Here is a 24834-nt window from a genome sequence, read left to right as displayed (position 1 = left end):
CATCATGTTGGTCAGGCTGGTCTCGAACTCCTGACTGCAAGTGATCCGCCCGCCACGGCCTCCCAAAGTGCGGGATTGCCAGTGTGAGCTACCGTGCCCAGCCTGCATGTGGGTTTCTATAGTGGATATCTGTTTTATTTTTCTACCCAGAATTCATTCTCTTGTCTTCATAACTGTGCCTTCAGTTACCAAAAAGAGGGAAGGAACCAACTTTTTCCCTTTCTCAGCCTTACATGTTCTGATGAGGCCCTTTCTAGCTCTGACTCCTGGACCAGGCCCATGATGTTGGCCTGGCCAATCAGGGTATCTCCTTTTGCCTGGCTGCTGTGTTTGGGTGAAAGAGACATAGGACCCTAGATGAGCCAATGAGAGCTTTCCCTGGAACTTTTGCTGGAGCCCTTGGAAAGCGGCCTTTCAGCTGGGGTCACTATACTGGGGAGATGGACGTGTGGGGGCCATTTTGCCATCACAAAGAGGGAACCTTCCTAATAAAGCCAACCCAAATGACAGAAAACCCAAGAAGCAGAAAGACAGGGTTCTGACAGCGTTTGCGCACTGGGACCTGGGAGTTTGCCTGAACTAATTTCAATTATGTTTCTTCATGCTGGATAAATGAGATAGTAATTTAAATTCCATTTTGTTTTCATTTTCTTGCTTACTTCAAGCCTAGGGCCCAAGAGTTCTTCATTTGTTCAATTTTTTTTTCTTTTGAGTTGAGGTTTCACTTGCCCAGGTTGTAGTGCAGTGGCACGATCACGGCTCACTGCAGGCCTTAACAGCCTGGGCTTCTAAGTGATCCTCCCATCTCAGCCTCTCAAGGAGCTGGGACCACAGGTGTGTACCACTATGCCTGGCCAGTTTTTAAAATTATTTGTAGAGACAGGGTCTCTCTATGTTGCCCAGGCTAGTCTTGAACTCCTGGGCTCAAGTGATCCTCCCGCCATAGCCTCCTGAAGTGCTGGGATTACAGGTGTGAGCCACCATGCCTGGCCTTGTTCAAATCTTTACTGGGTACCCAATACCTGCCTGGTGCTATTTCTGGATGGGCAGCAAACAAAACGTGTAAAAAATAAGTTCACTGGCCGGGTGTGGTGGCTCACACCTGTAATCCCAGCACTTTGGGAAGCCGAGGCAGGCAGATCATTTGCAATCAGGAGTTCGAGACCAACCTGGCCAATATGGTGAAACCCCGTCTCTACTAAAAATACAAAAATTGGCCGGGTACGGTAGCTCATGCCTGTAATCCCAGCACTCTGGGAGGCCAAGGCAGGTGGATCACTTGAGGTCAGGAGTTCGAGACCAGCCTGGCCAACATGGTGAAATCCCATCTCCACCAAAAATATAAAAATTAGCTGGGTGTGGTGGCACACACCTGTAATGCCAGCTACTTGGGAGGCTGAGGCAGGAGAATCACTTGAACCTGGGAGGTGGAGGCTACAGTGAGCTGAGATCGTGGCACTGCACTCCAGGTTGGGTGACAGAGTGAGACTCTGTCTCCAAAAAAAAAAAGAAAACCAAAAGCAAAAAATGAAATTAGCCAAGTGTAGTGGTGGGTGCCTGTAGTCCCAGCTACTTGGGAGGCAGAGGCAGGGGAACTGCTTGAACCTGGGAGGTGGAGGTTGCAGTCAGCCAAGATCATGCCACTGTACTCCAGCCTGGGTGACAGAGTGAGACTCCATCTCAAAAAAAAAAAAAAAAAAAAAAAAAAAGTTCACAAACATGCAAGATAATTTCAAGGGCGTGAGAAGTCCTAAGAAGAACATAAAGCCAGGTGTCATGGTTGAGGACGGGGGTGAGGAGTACTAACCGACACAGGAAGGGCAGGAAGGAAGAGAGAATGGGTGGAGGAAGTTCTCCGCGGTGTGTGAACAATGCTCTAGACCCGGGATCCCCAACCCCTGGGCTGCAGACAGACAGTCTGTGGCCTGTTAGGAACTGGCTGCATAGCAGAAGGTGAGTGGCAGGTGAGTGAGCGAACTTCATCTGTATTTACAGCCGCTCCCCATTCGCATTACTGCCTGAACTTTGCCTCCCATCAGATCAGCAGCAGATTCTCATAGGAGCGTGACCCCTGTTGTGAACTGTGCATGCGGGGGATCTACGTTGCGAGCTCCTTATGACAATCTAATGCCTGATGACCTGTCACTGTCTCCCATTGCCCTCGGGTGAGACCATCTGGTCGCAGGAAAACAAGCTCGGGCTCCCACTGATTCTACATTATGGTGAGGTGTATAATTATTTCATTACATATTACAATGTAATAATATTAGAAATAAAGTGCACAACAAATGTAATGTACTTGAATCATCCCAAAACATCCCTCACCCCCAGTCCGTGGAAAAACTGTCTTCCACGAAACTGGTTGCATGTACCAAAAAGGTTGTGGGCTGGTGCTCCAGACAGAGGTAACTGCATGTACAAAGGGCCCGGGGCAGGAATGACCTTGGAAGTTCTGAGGAACAAAGAGGGTAGGCAGCCTGAGTGCTGTCACCAAGGAAGGCACAGGTAGGAGATGTGGACACAGAGGTGAGTAGGCCCAGGCCAAGCAAGGTCTTGGCAGCCCTGACGAGGAGATGCCAGTTTACCCAAAGAGCAGTGGGCAGCCATGGGAGGTTTGCAGCCGGAAGCGATGGGTTAGGTTTACATTTTTTAAAAGTCTCCTCTGGCTGTGGGTGGCGATAAGGAATGGCCAGCTGCTGGGGACAAACAGGGACAAGCAGATCACCAGGGCGAGAGGCGAGAGCTGCTTCTGTCTTGCCACTCCATGCATTCCTGTCTCCACCTGCCTGTTTTTAGCAAGGCTGGAGCTATCGAGGAAGACTGGGCTGCAGAGGACACCAAGGCCCTGCTGACTGGTTGTAGCAGGGCCAGGCAGAGCTCTGGGTGTCAGTGGCATGGAGGGCGGACTGCCTGTGCCTAATTAAATGCTGGCCCTAGCCATCCGCTCCCAGAAGGGTCTTGCAGCTCCCGCAAATGAGGACGAGGCCCATTCATTCCCTGGAAACTCAATTAGCTGGGCATGGAGGGCTCCATCTCTAGTGACAGGTTTTATTGCCTGCTGAGTCACCACCAGGACAAGCTGTATCTTAAATATCTGTCTTGTGCCTTTTAAAGTGTGGTTTTGTTCAGAGAGATGGGCTAGAGGGGGGCAGAAAATCCACAACAGACCCTCAGAACAAGGCCTGTCACTCAACGGATATTTAATTATCGCCTTGGAGGAATCTGACACTACCTGGATCCTTCAAAGAGCTGTTCTCAGCGCCATTAGACTGACCTCCCATTTCTATGACAAATATTTTGTAGAGCAACCTTGTTTTCTTGAAAGGAAATTTATAGGCAACAAAAGCTACCTACGCATGTCATTTCCAGAAAATCAATATAATGCTCTAACTGCAATCTACAAGAAAAATAAAAGGAAAGCAATTTATAATGAAGATAAATTTCAATATAAAATTTCCCCAGCACATCCATCAAGAAGATACAACAGAGTAGTCAGCCAGATGCCTGCACCTAGACACAGATTCACTGGGAATGTGACAGTTACAAGGGCAGCTGGGTGGGCGGGTGACATTTGCCATTCAAATCCTTTGGGGTAGCACTGCCATCGGGGATGGGACTTTCGGAAATAAGGAATGACTCTTGGGAAAGTTTTGCACTCAAGTATAATATTGACTCCATTTTCTTGTTCCATACATTCCTGGGAATATGCAAAAACCCTGCAGTATTTACATACAAAACAGACATAGGTTCAAGGCTCAGGCGACAATAAACATAAAACAATCTACCCATATGAGTGATGTGGTAGGAAACTCAGAAGCTATGTGGAATACAATGCAATGTGGGGGCCACGTGGGCTCTGCTGTGCAGAGCAGGACATCAAAGTCCTTCCTAGTCCCCGCCCCCAGGAAGCCAGCAAAGTCAAATCCTTCACCATCACCGGCAATGCTGTCACAGAGTTTAACCCCTAGGGGGCGGTGTGCTCCCTTGAGAACAACCAGTTTAGAAAGAAGTTTGCAAGCTGGTGGCCTGCAGACCAATCCATCCCTCAGGTGTGTTTGCTGTGGGCCTGCCTGTTTTCAGTTGCTCATTCTTAAAAAGTAGAGTGAATAGTAGTCCACAGTTGAAATCTGGGCACCCCCTCTCCACCCAGCCTGCATCTCTGCTTTGGGCTACCTGCCCAGCCCTCTATGCATTTGGAGCCCCCAGGCTAGAACAGGTTCACACAGGGATGGCAGAGGAAGCCCCACTCCCAGCCTCCGTGTAGGAGCTCAGTTTCCCTTCATTTGCTCAAATCCCCTGTGACACAGATGAGTTCCCAAAGGACTCGCTGTGTGGGCTGGCACGACCTGTGGGCCCCAGGATGGATGGTACCTGCTGCCAGGAGAACAGGAACCTGTCCTGAGACCCTGACCCGAGATCCGGGAAGGTTTGGGAAGACAGATCAAGGTACTGGGAGCATGAGGGGAAATGAATGCAGGGATGACAAGGAAGACATTGGATTACTGATGAGGAATCATGGAAAGCACTCGCCTAAAGTTCGACAGCCACCACCCCTGCATTTTTATTGCCCCTTCTCAAAGCTTTGTATCACTCCCTACTCCCAAAAGATTTCGTTTGATTAGGCTCTATTCTTCTTTTTTAGAGACAAGGTCTCACTCTGTTGCCCAGGCTGGGTACAGTGGTGTGATTATGGCTTCCTGCAGCCTCAAACTCCTAGGCTCAAGTGATATTCCTGCCTCAGCCTCCCAAGTAGCTGGGACTACAAGCATGGACCACCATGTCCAGCTAATTTATTTTTTTTCAAATTTTTTGTAAAGATAGGGGTCTTACTATGTTGCCCAGGTTGGTCTCAAACTCCTGGCCTCAAGAGATCCTCCTGCCTTGACCTTTCCAAGTGGTGGGATTACAGGCCCAGCCACAGGCTCTATTCTCACGCTGTCCAAGAGTCCTTTCTGCACCAATGGAAACATTCTGTATGTGCATTATCCAGTATAGCACCCATGTGCGCCTACTGAAGACTTGAACCATGGCTAGTGCACCCGAGAAACTGAAATGCTAATTGTAATTAACATAAAGTTAAATAGTTCCCTGTGGCTAGTGGCAATGGTATTGGGTCACGTGGCTCCAGCCTAAGTCATTCCAGAATGTTCAGGGAGTCGCAGGTAGCACCCGGGAGAGGACTGCAAAAGGTCTCATGCACTCTGAAACCCCCTGGAAGCTTCTTGAGGCCCAGGAGACAGGGTGTACGTGTCTCTCACCACAGTCCCCCTTCCCTCACTTTTGAGGTTTCAATGCCCACTGCAGGTGGAGATTCCGAGAGAAAGCCTCGTTGGGAAGGGAAGGCTACACACAGAGCTGATCTGCGGGGCAGCCACATTGCTCCCCACCCAGGACTACAGCCGGGACAGTGAAGAGGAGAGAGCAGCAGGTTTGCTCAGTTTGACATCGGCTCTGCAGCCTTTACCGGGGGCGGGGGGGCTGGGGGGATTAACGTGTGAAAGAACCCAGCCATTATGAGCTGAACTGTGTTCCCCAAAAGATATGCTTGAGTCCTTGCCCAGGTACCTGAGGGTGACCGTGTTTGTAACACAGTGTTGTAAGATGAAGTTATGCTGGATCAGAGCAGGCTCTAGTCCAATCACTGGTGTCTTGACAGAAGAGGGAACTTTGGACACTGATTCAGAGAGGAGCAGGCCACGGCAAGAGAGGCACCCACAGGGAGGCGGCCACATGAAGATGAAAGCAGAGGCCGGAGTGATGCGGCCACAAGCCAAGGGGTGCCAAGATTCCCAGCAACCCCCAGGAGCTCGAGGGCAAAGGACCCTCCCCTGAAGCCTTCAGGGAAAGCGTGGCCCTGATGACGCTTGATTTTGGGGTTCTGGCTCCTGAAACTGTGAAAAACACCTTTTATTCTAAGCCACCCAGTCTGTGGTCCACTAGGAAAGTGGATACACCTGCTAAGGGGCTGGGTCAGAAAGGGTGTTGCCTGGAAACAAATGGAAACCCTGCCCCATTGGCCTCACACCAGCTTCCTCTTTCCCTGTGGCCACTTCCTCTCACGACACAGGGAACCTCTCCTCCTGGGTTTGTGGGCACAGGTCATGTGTCGCTCAGGGTAGCGTCTTATCACAGGCACTGGGTGACTAGTGCTTATATGTCACAACACTGCTGCACAGATGGAGACTGAGGCCCAGAGGGGATGAGGTCTCAGCTCAAAGTCACAAGGGTGCTTAAGGCAGAGTCTAATTCTTTAGACTCTTGTTCAAAACAAGCGCTTCACTTATTTTGAAATCTGAGGTCTTGGAGAAAGGAAGGGACTATCAAATTAGAGGAAGAAATTTCTCTTGATGATGCGCATGGAGGTGGCAAATCTGTGCCTCTCGAGGACATGCTGGGTCAGCCTGGGTCCCAAGAGGGGCTGTGCAATCCCGTGGATACTCGGATCCCCACGGTGGGGATGGCTGGGTCCTCGGTGCAGGGAGAAAGACAGGAAGGCTCCCTGCTGTGAGCAGCGGATACACTCCACGGGATGAATGGAGAGGCTCTGCTGTCCCCCCACAGGCCGGAGAAGGGGAGGGAAGATGGGCAGATGAGAGGCAGCTGGACCGAGGGAAGAAGGGAGCTGTGTGTGTGTGTGCGTGCGTGCACACTTGTGTGCACTCGAGGGGAGAGGAAGACAGCAGGGAGCAAACCCAGGAGAACAGCCAAGCAAAGAGAAGGCTGCCATTGTGAAGGCAGGGACAGCTGCACCAGGGGCCCAGGGATGGCATCCCGGGAAAAATTTCAGTCTTCTCTTCCCTGGGTGTGCAGAAAGGCTGAGAAGAAAAAGGAGGAAAGGCTGAGATGGTGGGAATGGGGGTGGAGAGAGAGAAACAGGAGAGGAGAAAGGGGTATGGAAGAGATGGGGGTGGGCTGCTGGCTGGGACAGAATGTGGAGACTCAGTCACCACTCATCCTAGGAAGGTCTCCTGAGCACCTACGATGGGGTGGGCACTCTCTAGGCCTGGGGATCCACGAGGGCACAGAACAGAGGCCCCTGCCTCCAGGGAGCTGGCATTTTATTTTATTTTTGAGATGGAGTCTCACTCTGTCACCCAAGCTGGAGTGTAGTGGTGCGATCTCGGCTCACTGCAACCTCCACCTCCCTGGTTCCAGCCATTCTCCTGCCTCAGCCTCCCGAGTAGCTGAAATTACAGGCGTGCACCACCACATCCAGCTAATTTTTGTATTTTTAGTAGAGATGGGGTTTCACCATGTTAGTCAGGCTAGTCTCAAACACCTGACCTCAAGTGATCCACCTGCCTCAGCCTCCCAAAGTGTTGGGATTACTGGCATGAGCCACCATGCCCGGCCTGGGAGCTGGCATTTTAGAAACGAGACGATCAACAAGACAAATGGGCAGAATACACAGTCAGTGGTGTTCAGGGGTGACGGGGGCACTGGTGGGAAAACCTGGGATGAAGAGGAGGCATGGGGTAGTCAAGGCAGGCTTCTCTGAGGAGGCAGCATTGGAACACAGACATGAGGAAAGTGCAGGTGTGTAGAAGTTTCGAGAAAAGGAAAGAAGTGCAAAGTACTATGAGTGTGTGCGTGTCAGGCGTGGCTGACTGCTTAAGAAGCTGTGGCTGGAGCACAGTGACTGAGGGGAGACCAGGAGGCTGAGAGGGTTCGAAGGGAAGGGAAGGATCACTGGGACCCTGAGGTGGTTGTAGGGGCCTCTACCCTGAGTAGGTGGGAGCCAAGGAGAGCTCTGCCCAGAGGTTAAAGAACATCTGAACTAGGTTCTGACCAGACCCCTCTGGCTGCTGTGTTGAAAACAGACCAAGAGGTCATAAAGGCGGAAGCTGGGGGATCCCAGGAGAAACCTGGAACAGGGCAGGCGGGGAAGACAGTGACGCAGATGGGCTGGTGGCAGCAGAGGGAACTCTGGGCGTATTTTGAAGGCAGAGCTGACAGGGTTTGCTGGACTGAATGTGGAGTGTGAAAGGAATAGGAAAAAAAAAAATCAAGAATGGCACTAAGGTTTTGGCCTGAGCAACTGGAAACGTGGAGGTGCCGGGGAGAAGCCTGTGAAGAGGCACCGCGGAGGAGGGAGCACCACCAGGAAGGGATGCTAGACTCTGGCTCCATGTGCCGGGGAGAGCTCCAGGGCCGATGGCCAGGACGCAGAGCGACCAGGGTGGATGGGGTTCAGGACAAGGGGCTAAGGGCAGATCCCAAGACAGTGGCAGGGAAAGAGGGGCGTGGGGCCACTTTATAGCATCGCAGAGGAGGATGGCCCACGCAGCGGCCCTCCTGCCCCTGTGGTCCTGAATGAAACCACTTCAGGGAGAAGACAAGTCTCACTTACACACGGCAGCATGTCTTTTGTTGGGGATGCCAAAACGCCCAGCAGGCGCCCTTCCATCCTCCCACGTGAGAGCGCGATGGGGTGCCCCACGTGTCCCACCATGGTAGGGGTCAGCAGGGCACAGAGGCCCCCCCAGCCCCTAGTGAGGGTTAGCTGCCCAAGGTTGATGGCCAGGTTCCGGTCTTCAGCCGACCTCTCTACCCAGCTTTGGGTGAGAAGAGTGAAAATAATTGGGGTGCTCAGGGCCAAACCCCAAAACAGGCTCCGAGAGCCCTGGCGAGGCCTGGTCTTATGAGGAGGATGTACTCCCTGCCCCCCTGGTGCATTTTAGAACATGATGCGGAAGGGCAGAGGGCCCGCCACCATCTCTGCAAAAGCCTGGTCCAGATGGCAGAAGCTGGGGTCGGGAAACAATCTCAGAACTGCCAGATTCAGGTGTGGAAGGAGAAAAGCATTATCCCAATGGGGAGAAAATGGCACTCCAATCTAGTTCACCAGAAAGGGCTGGAAAAGGTTGGCTTTTTGTTGATGTTGTTATTATTATTATTATTATTATTATTATTTTTTTTTGAGACGGAGTCTCATTCCATCACCAGGCTGGAGCACAGTGGTGCGATCTCGGCTCACTGCAACCTCTGCCTCCTGGGTTCGAGTGATTCTCCTACCTCAGCCTCCCGAGTAGCTGGGATTACAGGCACCCGCCACCACACCCAGCCAATATTTGTATTTTTAGTAGAGACAGGGTTTCACCATGTTAGTCAGGCTGGTCTCAAACTCCTGACCTCAGGTGATCCTCCCACCTTGGCCTCCCAAAGTGCTAGGCTCACAGGTGTGAGTCACCTTGCCTGGCCTGTCTCTTTTGTTTAGGGAGCAAAAAATTCAATGTTTTTGAAGCCAGCTGCAGTCGGGGTTCCTGTCCGTCGGATCTAAAGGCAATCTATTGCCATGGGCATCACGCATCTTCAAGAGCAAACAGAGCAGCCAGGAAGTGCATTCCCTTGCTCAAGCAGAGCTCACACATCAGCATCACCTCCTCAGAATCGAGGGGGACAGAGCTACAGTAGAATTGCTGAGTGGAAGGAGATGCCCATTATCAGTTTTGCCAGAAATTGGCAAACTGCTCTTCAAAGTGGAGGGAACAATTTGCCATCCTACTGCTAAGTGCATGTGATTTCCTGTTTTCCTACATTCTCACCAACATGTGGTGCGATGGGGTCTCTTTGTATCTGCCGTGCTCATGGCTGGGATGTGATCATGCACTGTTGGCTGCATTTGCATTTTGCTGATTACCAGAGAGGTTGAACACATGCTGCCACATGTTGACCCGTGAGCGCAACTTATTGTGACATTAATCAGAACATTGGCCTGAGGTGGGCTTTGGCCTGAGGTGGGCTGTGTGATTGTGCAAATCGTCATCGTCATTGCTAAATTTTTTTTTATTGTTGCTTTTTAGAAATTGAGATGGGATCTCGCTGTTTTGCCCAAGCTGGTCTCGAACTCCTGGCCTCAGGTCATCCTTCCACCTTGGCTTCCCAAAGTGCTGGGATTACAGGTGCGAGCCACCGCGCCCAACCATCATTGCTAAATTTCTCAAGCGCCTACCATGACCCTGTACCAGACACTGTTCTAATATATTTCATCTTCACAAAACTCCATGAGTTAAGTGACACTATTAACTGTGGCTGAGGTGGCCAAGACACAGAGGCTAAATAACTTGTCCAAGTTCATGCAGCCAGAAAGCAGCAGAGACTGGATTCGAACCCAGGCAAAGCTAATGTCCTCAACCACTCTGCAGAGAGCTGGGAGGTGTCTCATTCTGGGAACACTGTATAACTTTGACTTGCGTGTATATGTGATCACAGGCAGGGCAACGGCACTTCAACTGCTGAACTGTGTTAAAGGATGACTATAAAACCTTTGTAAAAACTGAGGATGTGGCCGGGCATGGTAGCTCACACCTGTAATCCTAGCACTTTGGGAGGCTGAGAAGGGTGGATTGCTTGAGGTCAGGAGTTCGAGACCAGCCTGGCCAACATGGTGAAACTCCGTCTCTATTAAAAATACAAAAAATTAGCTGGGCATGGTGGCGTGCACTTGTAATCCTGGTTACTGGGGAGGCTGAGGCAGAAGAATAGCTTGAACTCAGGAGGTGGAGGTTGCAGTGAGCTAAGATTGTGCCACTGCACTCCAGCCTGGGCAATAGAGTGAGACCTTGTCTCAAAAACAAACAAACAAACAAACAAAAAAATCTGAGGATGAAATTGATCCTTCCAAGGGTATTCATATCTGAGATCCAATCCCCCAAGTTGTAAGAAGCCATACAGAGAAATATTCATGAACAAATTGATATTTATCCTGCTTAAACTTAGCTTCTCTCATTTTGTCCTTTGTCAATCTCCATTGCAAACATGGGGCCATGCAAAGCAAGATCACTGCAAAATGAAATTGCAAATCTTTTAAAAGATGCAGGGTTTGTGAAATTAATTAAGATGATGCTGGAAGATAGCTCAAAAAACACATGCAAATCCACTGACGAATAATTACCTGGTCTATAAAGATACTACATGAAGTAGAAGAGACTATTGAGAAGGATGATGAAGTATGAGATGCACTTCATAGGGGAAGATTCAGATGTCAAAGAATTAGGAGAGGCCCTTGGAAAAACTGATCAAATCTCAAATACTTTTGCAAAAATGTCCCTGGTGAAGTAAAGGATATCATCTTGTGCCATCCATTTAAATTTGTGAAACACATTATATTCCTCCCTACACTTCATCAATTCACTTGCTTAAAGAATCAACTCATTAGTTACAGCTAGAGCCCAGTCTTTGTTAAATATCATTAGATACAACCTAACAGAGGGCTGGGTGCGTTGGCTCACGCATGTAATCCCAGCACTTTGGGAGGCCAAGGCAAGTGGATCACTTGAGGCCAGGAATTTGAGACCAGCTTGGCCAACATGGCAAAACCCCATCTCTATAAAAAATACAAAAATTAGTCAGGTGTGGTGGCAGGCGTCTGTAATCCCAGCTATTCAGGAGGCTGAGACAGGATAATCACTTGAACCCAGGAGGCGGAAGCTGCAGTGAGCTGAGATTGTGCCACTGCACTCCAGCCTGGGTGACAGAGCAAGACTCTGTTTTAAAAAAAGAAAAAAAGAGACGTAACATAACAGAATTATTCTTGAAATATCGTAGTTTCATTTCTAGATCAAATACCTTACTAAGTACATTAAAAGCACTATTTATTATGAAATGTGGGTCCACTTAAGTAGCATTTTTCTGGGGTCAGTCTTCCTTAGTTTGGGCTCATCTCCTCTATTCAAACGACTATCACAAACACAAATGTCTAATAACCATTAGGGTGGCCTAGACTTTACTTGTCCTTCAGTATCCATTTGCTGCTTCTCCCACAGTAAAATAATTTTCATCTGGGTAAATGTCCACCTAGAATAAGACTACATTTCGCAGGCCCCCTCGCAGCCATGCATGGCCATGTGACTTGTTTCTCACCAATGGGAAATAAGGAGAAAGGGAGTCTGAGTCTCTGACCACTTCATAGATCAGGGCCACCAGAACTTGGAATTTTATTTGACATTCCCGGTCTCTCACACACATGGCCAAACTTAAATCCAACTGAACCAACTTTGCCAGGTGGCTACATGAACACAGGATTTAATATGGCTGAAGACTCAGCAGGAACAATTTATTTTTGGTCCCTGAGGGATTAAAAATTTACAATATATTCTAATATGTATGTACAGATCAATCTAAAAGGAAAAAAATAATCTAGAAGGTTTTGAAGTCGTTATAGATTTTTTGTCATTTTTCTTAGTCAACACTGATCAGTATGACATACTATACAGTTGGATCTTTAAAATATTTCCACTTTAAACAATATAAAACTCAAACTTGAGCTTCCTAGCTGCCAAGGCAAAGAGGGAAAGTATACAGGGTATGTGGCTCGTATTATTTAATAACCAGGAGTACACCAGTTCATCAGACTAAACGGTGCTTTCAGGGTCCTGAGTTCTGAAAGTAAGGCTGCAATGGGATTCCTTGTACAGAGTGGCATTCTAAATATAATGAATAAAATTCTCAGTGGCAGTTTTACAAACATGTAAGTGTTCTCTGTGTCTGGCTCTTTACACTTGACATTATGCTCCCAGTCTTCATGAGGGTATAATAATGAAGCACAGTTGAATCAAAGCACTTCTGTAGGGAGACAGCTTTTTGGTGACTTGCGTACATTCAAGGACAAGTTTGGGAAATCCACTTTAGAGAATGTTTATTCTTCAGATGGTTTGTTTTCTCATGTTGTCTGTGAGATTTTGGAACACTAGCCTTAAGCTCCCACCCTTGGCCCTCAGAATGTCACAGAACATGTGAGCTTCCTTTCAGTCTGATGAATACGCTTTCCATGCCCCCTCTGAGTTCCCACGATCTTGCATTCCATTTTAATTATGCCACAAACACTTCACCTCTGGGCAGGTCTCTTTTTTGGGCCGCAGTGGCCCTGGCTGTGAAATGAGGGGGATTGATGAGAACAGGTTTAGGGTCTTTACTGATCTTCCGGCATCCAGAACGAAAGGTTTCTTTATAGACCTTTCACCCAGAGGTTGTGGAAAGAGAGTCTGTGAGCCACACACTCACCCCTCAGACATACTTTTTTTGGCCCCCAGTATACATTAAACAGAAAGTAAGTTGTGCCGGCATCTTTTAAAATAATATTTTCAGTGAAATATTCACACTTTAAAACATTTCAAGGTTGTCACTCTTGAATGCATGGCTGTACTTTCTGGACCCAAGTTGCAGGTGCATCTTCAATAAGGGCCCAGTGCTCTGCTGCGGGCCTGCCTGCCCTGCTTCTGCTAGCAATATCCAGGCCCTCCAACCATCTAGGGTGGTGGCCATGGTAACCTCTGACACATGTGGCTTTCTGCAGACGCTCAGGGGAACCAACAGGTGGTTGATTCTGCACAATGGCACGCACGATATACAGGAACAAGGTATAGGAACGAGGCCTTCCTAGTTCTCAGCAGAACATACTTTCTAGGTGATTCTGGCTGTGGGATGAGGCTGTAAGAAGACACACCTTACTGGCTTGCTCCCCACCCCAAAGCATCCCTGCCAGCCCACAATGTGTATCTGAGAGGTAGCTGCCCAGCCTCGAGGGCTGCAGGTTCAGGGCTGTGAACAGGGCTGAAGGAGGCGTCCATCCTTCCCTTGCGGCACTCCCACCCAAACAAACCCCTTGTCACTTGGATGCAACTTCCTGGGGTTGCAACATCGGAACCACAGTATCTGATTTCACAACTGCCGCAGCTTCTTACCCAAGGTGGGGAGTATTTATTTATTTTTAATTAAAGCAAGTTAAATTAATTGAGTCTGGAGGGTTTTGCAATAGCGCTGGAGGTAAGTGACTATACTGTAATTGCATCTCTATCTCAGACAACCAGCCTGGCAGGTGAGCCTTCAGAGCCCACCAGAGACCTCCTGCAGGATAAGCAAACAGGAACCAGGTCACCCTCCACCGAGGACGACACTTACCGGGTGAGTGTGGACAGTCAACCGCCATGTCAGCTTCTGCACCACCTTGGTTACCGCCATGTAGAGAGCAACCACACAGCCCCATATCTGTTGCCCTCCACGAATTCCCATCCCCCACCCCCATGTTTTGGAACCTTCTTTCAAGCTGATGGTTTGAAGTCAACACAACAGTCCCTGATGTGCTTTAATAATAATAAACAGAGGATGCAAACCCATGCATGGGCACCTTCTGGCCTCTCTGCACTGTAATTCATATTTTGAAAAGACTCACTTTTTTGGGGGGGGAACTCAAATTCCTTTGACAAGGTCACTTTGCATCACTACTGTAGGCAAATACATCTATATTTCTCTAATACACACAGAAATAAATGCACAACTCTGAAATTATAAGAGAGTTGCTCTAGGGGCTATCCAGAATCATCTCGGGTACCACAGTGGCGCACGGACCACACCCAGGGATGCCCGCCTCGGCTGTCACTCCCTTCCTGCACCCACCCCCGTCCCTGCTCACCTGTCCGGTAGCCAGTGCTATTGAGGTACACGGCGAAGGTGCGGCTCTCGTGCTGCGCCTGCCAGGAGGGCGAGGAGCAGTTCTCGTTGTTGGTGTAGGTGTTGTGGTTATGGACGTACTTGCCAGTGAGGATGGAGGAGCGTGAGGGGCAGCACATAGGCGTGGTCACGAAAGCGTTGATGAAGTGCGCCCCGCCCTGCTCCATGATGCGCCGGGTCTTGTTCATCACCTGCATGGAACCTGCAAGGTGAAGGTGGAAGTGAGGCGCAGGGCAGGAGACCCGGGGGGCACCGGCACTGGGGGGACTCTCACCGTGGCATCCCTAGGTCTGGAGCGGGCACATTCTGCAGACCTACGGGGCAGACGGGGCAGGGGCCACTGGTGGCATTTGTGGACAGGGGCCACTGCTGCACGGTGGGACCGACCGGCACCATCAGGGAGGACCCTGGGTCCTGAGTCTGCCTGGACACTCCTGCGGTCCAGGTCTGGAGTCTGGAGGATTTTGCAATGGTGCTGGAGGTGCGTGACTGTAAGCGCCTGTACTGTCACTGTCCCATACTGTAATTGCATCTCTACCTGCAGGGCAGGTAAAAACCTGTTTATAAATGACCTGAGACTGGAATCAAACTGTTTTACAAATTTTAAACAGAACATTGTTTTTGTTTTGTTTTTTCTTTCGGAAACCAACCACCATGTAAATTGAGGGAAGATTATACTTTGTTTTCTTTGGAACCTTCCCAAGAATTGTTTGCTCTTATTGAAATCTGGTCATGCCAACCTGGTGGCAAACCTTCTCCCTGAGTATTCCCTGGCTGGGGTGCCCTGCCATCAGCCACAAACCCTGCTGGCCTCTTGTCCACACGTTTCTTCGAGCCTGGAACCCATCAACCCTCACCCCAAATCCAAACCATCGGCCTCTCGTAAGGAGCCTCTGGCGCCACCCTGGCTGCCGGGGCTTGAGAGCTCTGAGCACTCTTGCAGCATGTGTCCTAAGTACTGATCATACCCCAGGCTTTGAGGTTTCGGTCATGTCTGCTCTTCTTTGTTTTCTTTTCTTTTTTTTTTTTTTTTTTGAGACAGTGTCTTGCTCTGTTGCCCAGGCTGGAGTGAAGTGGTATGATCTCAGCTCACTGCAATCTCTGCTTCTCAGATTCAAGAGATTCTCCTGCCTCGGTCTCCCAAGTAGCCCCCATACCCAGCTAATTTCTGTATTTTTAGTAGAGACTAGGTTTCGCCATGTTGGCCAGGCTGGTCTTGAACTCCTGACCTCAAGTGATCTGCCTGCCTCTGCCTCCCAAAGTGCTGGGATTACAGTCATGAACCACCTTGTCTGGCCATGCCTGCTCTTGTTTCTCAACCAAGCTGTAAGCAGAGCAAGACACTTAGGAAGAAAGGAAAGAAGGAAGGAAGGAAGCAAATGAACGTGTGTGGGAGCCCTACTGTGTGCAGGCCACGGTCCCAGGAGGGCAAAGGCCGTGTGCTCCACTCAGTGCTGAATCCTCAGCACTGCTGCCGTGTGACACACAGTGGGTACTCAACATAGGTGTGACAAGTGCATGCTCAATTGTATGCTGTGGTTGGTGCCCAGACCTTTAGTGATTTGATGGAAACATTCCATGGAAATCCTCTCTCTTCCTTCTATGGCCATCCCTGGATTTTCCCCTTTTCCTTGCAGTTCTTAAGGTGTGCAGCAGGTTGAATGGTGCCCCCCGTCCCCTAAAGATAAGACCATGTCCTAATTTCTGGAGGCTGTGAACATGACCATATTTTGGCTGTGTCCCCACCCAAATCTCATCTTGAATTGTGGCTCCCATAATTCCCACATGTTGTGAGAGCGATCTGATGGGAGACAACTGAATCATGGGGGTGGTTTTTCCCATACTGTTCTCTTGGTAGTGAATAAGTCTCACGAGATCTGATGGTTTTATAAAGGTTTTCCCTTCTGCTTGGTTCTCATTCTCTCTTGCTTGCCACCATGTAAGATGTGCCTTTCACCTTCTGCCATGATCCTGAGGCCTCCCCAGTCACATGGAACTGAGTCCATTAAACCTCTTTTTCTTTCTAAATTACCCAGTCTCAGGTATGTCTTTATCAGCAGCATGAAGACAGACTAATACAGGGGGTCTTTGCAGATGTAATTAAATTGAGGATACTGAGGTGAGATTTGTTCTGGATTCCCCGGGTGGGCCCTAAATCCAGTGACAAGTGTCCACATAGGACACAAAGTGGAGAAGACACACAGGCACAGAGGGGAAGGCCACATTCAAAGGGAGGCAGAGACTGGAGGGATGCACATACAAGCCAAGGAACAAGGAACTCCTAGGGTCCCAGGGCTGGAAGAGGCAACGAAGGGCTCTCCCCTAGAGCCTTTTGAGGAAGCACAGCCATGCTAACACTTTGATTTCGGACTTCCGGCCTCCAGAACTATTGAGAGAGTACATTTCTGTTGTTTTAAGCCACTCAGTTTGTGATTTTTTAGGACAGCAGTGGGAAACCAAAACAGGGTCTACCAGGCATGTGAAGGCTGTGATCCCACTCACCTAGCAACCCCCTAGAGACCTGAAAACACACATCAGACCCACCACAGCCTCCTGGGGATCTGGGGAGGGCCCTCTGCTCACCAATCAGCTGCTTCTACTTTCAATTTTTACCACCAATCAAGGCACCAAGGTCTTGCCCTTGAGGTCCCAGGATTGCACACTGGCTGCCCTCCCACCTCCTGGTCTCTGCCTCAGCCATACCCCCAGCCTAGGATGCTCCCACTCCTCCAGTCACAGGGCTGCCTCTGTCTTTTTCAAAGTATTGATCAGACACTATCTTCTTGGAGAGGCCCTTCCCTGGCCTGTATTGAAACTACCTCCCCCAACCCATAGCACTCTCCACTTTGCTTCCCCACTCCGTGTCTCTCCACAGCAGTTACTGTCCTCAAACATAAGTCATTTTGATTTCACTTATTTGTACGTTGCTGCCTTCACCAGAGCACTCCACAAGGGCAGGGACTCAGCCTACTTTGTTCACTGCCTAGCACAGTGCCTGGCACATCATGTGCTCAACAGACACCAGCTACAATAACACATCAAATACTATCTTACACTCTTGGGTTTTCATATCTCAGGAGTCCAAACCAGTTGATGTCCACAGATCTGTGTGTTGGTGTCTTATAGAGTGGATTTTAAAAATTTGATATTAATAGCATCACACAGAATATCTGCTCTCCAGTTTGCCACACTCCCCTGCACTCCCTACAGTCTTACGCCACCTGCACCCACTCTCATTACCTGCCTGACCCCTGAACGCTTGGGTGTTGCAACCTTCTGGTATACGCAGGAACTGAGAGCGCTCCAACTTATTCCTGGGGAAGAGGGCAGTCTTCTATGCCAACAATAATCATTACAATTAATAGTGGCGACTATCACTGGCGGAATGCTTATGGCAGGGCTGAAGACACTCATCACTTAATTCTGCCAGTGGTCCATTTTACAGAAGAGGGAACTGATCCTGGGAGCTGAATGACTGGCTAAGGCTGCACAGCTGGGCAGGCAGCGAAGACTCAAACCCAGTAGAGGTGGGGTGTTGAATTTCACATTCACAAAACATTGCTGTCACACGGGAGGTGGTAACAGTGTCCTGAGGAAGTACAGCGAGGTCCCCATGCTCTTGGTCCCCTCTTGGCTTCAGTTAAGCTCAGAATGGTCTCTTGGTGACCCAGAAGGGGGCCACCTAGTGGTGACTTCATCAGGCACACCAGTGGTGGGGCGGCACAGAGTCACATCACCAAACACCAGGGACCCTGGTGGTGTGAAAGGCCGCTTGGAGCTCCAGGCAGGGGGTGGCACTGACTTAGGTTAATTGCGTGGGTTGGTTTCCTTCTATTTAGGGCAAGTAACCTCAGCTTTTCCTTTAGGGTAGTAGAAATCCTTCTTTTAAAAACAACAACAAACAATTACAGCCAATTTTTAAAAAGTAAGTACAAGTGGCATACAGATATATGATGAAAATTGTGAGGGAATGATTAGAATTTGGCAATCACTGGCTTGGTACAACCGGGACCTGACATCCCTTGACACGTGGCTTGGTACAACCCTGACATCCGCTGATGTCATCTGGCTGTCGATTAGACCTCGAGTGCCACACCCACAGCCGAGCCCTGATGTCACCGTCCCTCCAGCTCTTCCCAAAGCCACTCTCCTTTCCTCTGGGTACTCGGGCAATCATCTTGGCTACGGTTCCTCCCATCTTTCAGTTCCCACAACCAATCTATCAGCAAAGCCTGTTGCTCTCTCTTCAATGTAAGCATCCACGGTCGGACCCTTGCCACCTCCCCTGTGGGCCAGGCGATCATCCTCTCTCCCTGAAATCAGGCCAATTACTTCCTGATTGGACTCCAGTCACTTATTCCCCATGGTGCAGCCAGAGTCTCCTCTCCTGACACTCTCCGGGGCTCCTGCTCACTCAGAGGATCCCAAGTCCTTCAGGCCATCCACAGAGAGTGGTGGGACCCAATTCCCTCCCTCCCTAACCCCATCCCCCTCTCTGCCCACTCTCTGCAGCCACAGGGGCCTCCCCTCTGTCTGCAGACTGACCAGGCGTGCTGCCATCCCAGAGCCTTTGTTCCTTCTGCCTGGAACACCTCTCCCCCAGAGCCCCGCAGTGGCGCCCTCACCCCCTTCTTGTCTTTAGTTTCCTTCTCCGTGGAGCCTTCCCTGGCCCCCAATATTTTTTACTGCCTTCCTTCCCTGACATTTTCAACCCTGCACTCATCATCTAACACACGATATACTTTTATGTATTTATCTACTGATCCCGTCTGCTGTCCCCTGCGACTTCTGATGGCTCCACAATTCTAGCCGCAAAACCTAGAACAGTGCCTGGCATGCAGCGGGTGCTCATAAATGTTTCTTAAATGCCTGAGTCCAGGGCACCCCAAGTGGAATCAATCCTTTGCTCTCTGGTCCCAAACGCTAAGGAGAAAGGACGAAGCAGCTGGTAGTGAAAGCTCGGCCTCTCTCGGTCTCCAGAGCCTGCAGAAAGGACAAAAGCTGGCCACCCACCCGAATGGTCAGACCCTTCTCCTGGAACGAAACGCAGGGCAGACCGTCACCTGATGAAATCACCTGCAGTCCACAGCCCCCAGTGCTGCCTTGGCAAACAGTGAACAGCCTCCAGAGACATTTCTTGTTTTTAATGGGCTCAGATCCAGGGTCTTGAAATGCTTAAATCTCCTTCCTCCTCATTCCAGAGGAAGCGAGCTGTGGGGTGCTCCTGGCCGGCACTCACCCTTCCCAAATCAGCTGGCGGAGGAGCGCTGTGTCAATCCACGAGTAAAGGACAACAGTGCCCCGGAATGACAGCAGCATCTGTGCATGGGCAGTGTTATGTGCTAAGCCTCCCCTCGGGGACAGTAACCTGCTTTATTAAAACTGCCATAGCGACGAGGCTGTGTAAACCCACATCTCTAACACAAAAAAACATATGATCTCATCGCCTTGCCCAGCCCCGGCCCTAATGCAGAAGGACAGCTCCGATGGGAGGGAAGGACCTGAACGACACGGCCACACAGAAATGAAAAGGCCAGTTTTCAAGCTTTTCAATGCAGTCGGGCCAGCCAACCTCAACTTCCGTCCAACATAAACCTGGGGACATGCAGACAAAAACAGACCCGGCTTCTTTCCATGACCAAACTTTCCCACAACACCGGGCGGAGGGTGAGGTCACTCTGACGCCTCTGTGACTCCGATGGGCTGGAGAGACCTCACCCCCACCCCCATCAGTTGGGATTTAAATCTGGGGGCCCAAACCATCCAACTGCCAGAATGCGGTTTCTCTCATGACAGTCCTGAACCGCCTCCCCATTCAGGGTGGCTTTTTGGGGGCCTCTCTGTGTACCACTGTGCTATCATTTGTTTGATATTTTTATTTAACGTGATTTAAGAAAAAACCCTTTAATCTCAATCCAAGTTAACTACGTTGAGTTAGAGAATTAAGGTGTGAGTTATATATATATATATATATATATATATTTATTTATTTTTTGATGCACCATCCAATAAGTCCATCAGTGATAAAATCAATGTTTTGCTGACCTGCCACAGATGATGACGTTGCCAGTGTCACAGGAAATGCTGAATGAACACTATCTATGGGGACTTAGCAAGGTGCCAGGGAGTTTCAGGATTTAAAACATGACCCCGGCCGCCCCCCCACCCTTTTTTTTTTTGGCCATTCCTGAGGCTTAGGTGGCTCATATCTGCTGGAGGCCTGGTTCAGCTGGGAGCAGGGGCACACCTCACCCTTCCTAGACAAATCCCTGCAGCCCCCAACTTGGGTGATTTTGATGTATAACTAATGAGATGATCCTCCCTATGACTAGTTTCTTAAAATGATAGACATATCATTAGAGTCTGTGATGGCAGGGCCTCCCAGGGAAAGTAGCAGGAGGAAGAATGGGGCAGGGAGAAAAAGGCAGAGTCAGTAAACTCAGGACATCGACGTAAATTCATTCGAATCACTGGTTTCTCTGCCTGGGCTATTACAGTAGGCTCCTAAGCTGTTCTTCTATTCTCCGTTTGGTGCCCAGAGGCCTTTGTTTCTTTTGAGACAGGGTCTCACTCTGCTGCCCAGGCTGGAGTGCAGTAGTGTGATCACAGCTCACTGCAGCCTCGACCTCCCCAGGGTCAGGTGATCCTCCCACCTCCACCTCCCGAGTAGCTGGAACTACAGGTACACACTACCACACTCAGCTAATTTTTGTATTTTTTGTAGAGACGGGGCTTCACCACGTTGCGCGGGCTGGTCTTGAACTCCTGGGCTCAAGTGATCCTCCCGCCTTGGCCTCCCAAAGTGTTGGGATAACAGGAATGAGCCACCGTGCCTGCCTGGCCAGGACTCCTTTTAAAACAGTCAGTGAGATCATCATATTCATTTGCTCTTTGTCTTCCAGGGACCGCCTGCTTCACTCAGGGTAAAAACCAAAGTCCTCCCTCTGTTCTACAAGGTCCTCAGTGATCTGGACACTCACTCACTCCAACTACAACTCCTACCACTCTCTCTCTCTCTCTCAAGCTTCCTCCGCTTCAGTCATGTTGACCTCTTTGTTGTTCCTCGAACACACCGAGCATGCTCCTCCCTCAGGACCTTCGCACCTGCCACTCCTCAGCCCAGACTAAGTCCCTCACTGCCTTCAGGTCTCTGCAAATATTGCCTTCTCAGCAAGGCTTTCTCTGGACTGTGCTGATTAGAATCATGCCATCCCCTTCCTTCTTGCCTTTTGCTGTTCTTCCTGGTGCTTCTGTGTGAGTAAATGAAGAGTAAACATTCTCAGGGGACACGCGGGCTACAGATGGTGCCTTTGGGGTGAGTGGTGTACGTGGTGGGTGGGGAGTCAAGGGCTATCTCTGCTTTGCATTACTTGAATATTTTAAAGCTTTGTTTGTGTAATCTTATTGATTGACTGTTTTGAGATGGAGTCTCCCTCTGTCTTCCAGGCTGGAGTGCAGTGGCGCGATCTCGGCTCACTGCAACCTCCACCTCCTGGGTTCAAGCGATTCTCCTGCCTCAGCCTCCCAAGCAGCTGGGATTACAGGCAAGTACCACCACGCCCAGCTATTTTGTTTTGTTTTGTTTTGTTTTGTAGTTTTAGTAGAGACAGGGTTACACCATGTTGATCAGGCTGGTCTTAAATTCCTGAATAAATAAAAAATAAACAAAATAAATAAAATAAATGCAGCGAGAGGGCCACACGTTTCCAGAACAACGGAAGAGCGCAGGATTTGGCACCTAGCATTCTCGCACCGGTCTGCAGGCCTGTCCGTGTGCTACCCCTATGTGAAGCAGGCCCTGGGATTTAGGGGAAAAGGGCACACTGTGGTCTTTCTACAGATGACCGAGAAACATAGGACACTCTCTGTTGTGGCTACATATCACCAGCTACACTCTACCTGGGGCCAGTCTGTTCCTAGGGGCCCCCAAGCTGTGCATTCTTTCCTTGAGGAGAGGGACCTTAGGGGCCACCTGGCATGGGGCAGGCTGAGGATGAAGGGGGCACCACACACCCCTCTCCAGGCCACATCCTTCTCCTGATTCCTCTCTTACCTGTTTTGTTTTGTAGTTGAAATGGTTCCACTGCCACAAACGAATGTGCATGTGTAACGCACACACAAACACAGGCACGTACACACTTCGGTCCTAGACTGAATCACCAGTCCCTTTTTGGTCTGTAGACTTTGGGTGCCAAAGAGCACTGAATTGAGAGACCAAGAATGAGGTGTGAACTGCCTTAAATCACTGACTTTCTTTGAGCCTCAGCTTCCCTGTCTATAAAAACACAGCCCATAGATAACTTTAGGTGTAAGGTTTGACTATGAAATTCTAGGATAGATTCTAGAACCTATCGCTATGTCACCATACCCAATAGGATGAAAAGGATTTTCAGTCAGAAGGCCTGATTCCAAATCTTGATTTTTGCTACTTCCTATTAACCAGGTACCTTGTGCAAATGATTTAGCCACCCTGCACCTCAGTTTCCCCATCTGCAAAGCAGGGAGAATAACAGTGCCTCCTTCTCAGGGTTGTTCTGAGTTTTGAGAGAAAAAAAAAAATATATATATATATATATGTGTGTGTGTATATATATATATGGTTTTCAGTTCAATGCTTGACATACAGAAAGCACTTAATGCATGTCAGCTTTATTTATTTATTTGAGACAGAGTTTCTCTCTTGTCACCCAGGAGTGCAATGGCATGATTTCAGTTCACTGCAACCTCTGCCTCCTGGGTTCAAGTGATTCTCCTGCCTCAGCCTCCCAAGTAGCTGGGATTACAGGCTCCCACCACCATGCCTGTCTAATTTTTTGTATCTTTAGTAGAGACAGTGTTTCACTATGTTAACCAGGCTGTTCTTGAACTCTTGGCCTTAAGTGATCCACCTGCCTTGGCCTCCCAAAGTGCTGGGATTACAGGAGTGAGCCACCGCGCCTGGCCGCATGTCAGCTTTTCAACAAGTATCGTCTCACACGGAGTTAAAAAACGGAGTCCCTCCAGACTAAATCTTGTCTGCATGTGTGTTTGATTTAGGTCTGCCCAAAAGGAAAGGATTTTAAAAATTGAATGGCCTTTTTCTTAAAGTGTGAGATTTCACATCAATTCAGCTTTCTGGCTTTGCTTGAAAAATGTAAAGATCTGGCTTTGATGGGCCCACAGTGGGCTGGACCCGAGTAGCGAAGGTCCACTTGAGAAGGTCCTCCTCCGGTCTTCCACGGCCCCTACCATGTCTACTTCCTCCTTGCCAGCACCTCCCTGGCCCGGTGGGCATGGAGTTTGCAACCCTTAGCTGATTCAATTCCAAGTGAAGGGAGCAGCTAAATAAATCTGCAAAGGTAATAGTCTACTGGGGCCCAGAGACCTGCAGAGAACAGGCATTCAGTGGGGAGGCTTCCCGAGAGCCTGCGGGGTCAGGTACAGGTTGGATCAGAGCCTTGACCTGGACAGGTAGGGGATGAAGAGGGCTATAAGGTCAAGCCACAGATGGGGAAGAACCTGTGTCCTGCACTGTCCTCTGGCCACTGGTGTCCACCTAACAGGCTGGAATTCATTCAGCAGCCCTCTCCTGGCCCTCAAGTGTCCCTGGAATGTCTGCAATGCTGTAGGATCAGCTTGTGAGCTCCCTACCATGCCCAAGGCAACACGTGCGAAACGGCTGCAGCAGGCTGGGCCTCTCAAATCTGACCAACTGCCCCAGAATAGCTCTGTCTCTAGGAAAGGGGAGAGAAAGCCCTGGGGCACAAACAGCAGAAATCGGCAGCCACACTTGGGCAAGGGAATCTCTTATTTTTCACCTAGTAATGTGTTCACTGCTGCCAGTGGCAACTCTTGCTGTGCCTGTAACTCAATCCAGAATAATGACACTGGATTCCGGGGACCTGTTGCTCAGAGGAGGCTGTTTTTCTTTTGATGGTGCAAAGGTGAGCCATTCCCGACTCTTGGACATTACAAAATAAAGTCAAATGTTACTGCTGGTTTCAGCTACGAAAAGCCAAGCCTCCAAATCGGTTCCTAAACCCAAAATCAATTAAGCAGATGTCGAAGAGGCAGGACTGAGATTCTATTAATAAGCATCGAGTTGTCAGAGAGACCATGCAGTTAATTTTTTCTCCATTGCTTTCTGCTGCCTCTGGTTGTAGAAGTTCCTGGGAGAAAATTCTGCTACGGTAATTGTCAACCACAGCAGAGAGGTGGCAGCGCACACATGGGAAAGGGCAGGGCACACACGGGAAAGGGCAGGGCTTGGGTGTAATTGATGGGGCTCTGCAATGATTGGTCATTTCCTCTTGGAGAAGCTCCACCCAGAAATATTCCTCTAACTCGAAAGGCTACAATCACTATCCCTGGGAGGGGATATTTATTCAGTGGGGCAGGGCTTCCAGA

The 24834-nt window shown here is 49.5% G+C and overlaps 1 protein-coding gene across 4 annotated transcripts in view; it reads right to left on the bottom strand.

Moving 5' to 3' along the window:
• The window catches only part of SULF2 (sulfatase 2), a 128716-nt gene that overhangs the window by 65690 nt on the left and 38192 nt on the right, over positions 1–24834 (bottom strand). For all 4 annotated transcript variants that reach the window (XM_008014775.3, XM_008014807.3, XM_037982667.2 and 1 more), the window contains one exon: positions 14411–14650. In XM_008014775.3, coding sequence (XP_008012966.3) covers positions 14411–14650 — 240 coding nt within the window. The remainder of the gene's footprint in view (positions 1–14410; positions 14651–24834) is intronic.

Source organism: Chlorocebus sabaeus, chromosome 2, assembly GCF_047675955.1.
Source record: "Chlorocebus sabaeus isolate Y175 chromosome 2, mChlSab1.0.hap1, whole genome shotgun sequence".
In the NCBI taxonomy this organism is placed as follows: domain Eukaryota; kingdom Metazoa; phylum Chordata; class Mammalia; order Primates; family Cercopithecidae; genus Chlorocebus; species Chlorocebus sabaeus.
The sequence above is the reverse complement of the archived record's forward strand: the minus strand, read 5'-3'. Positions and strand labels throughout refer to the sequence as shown.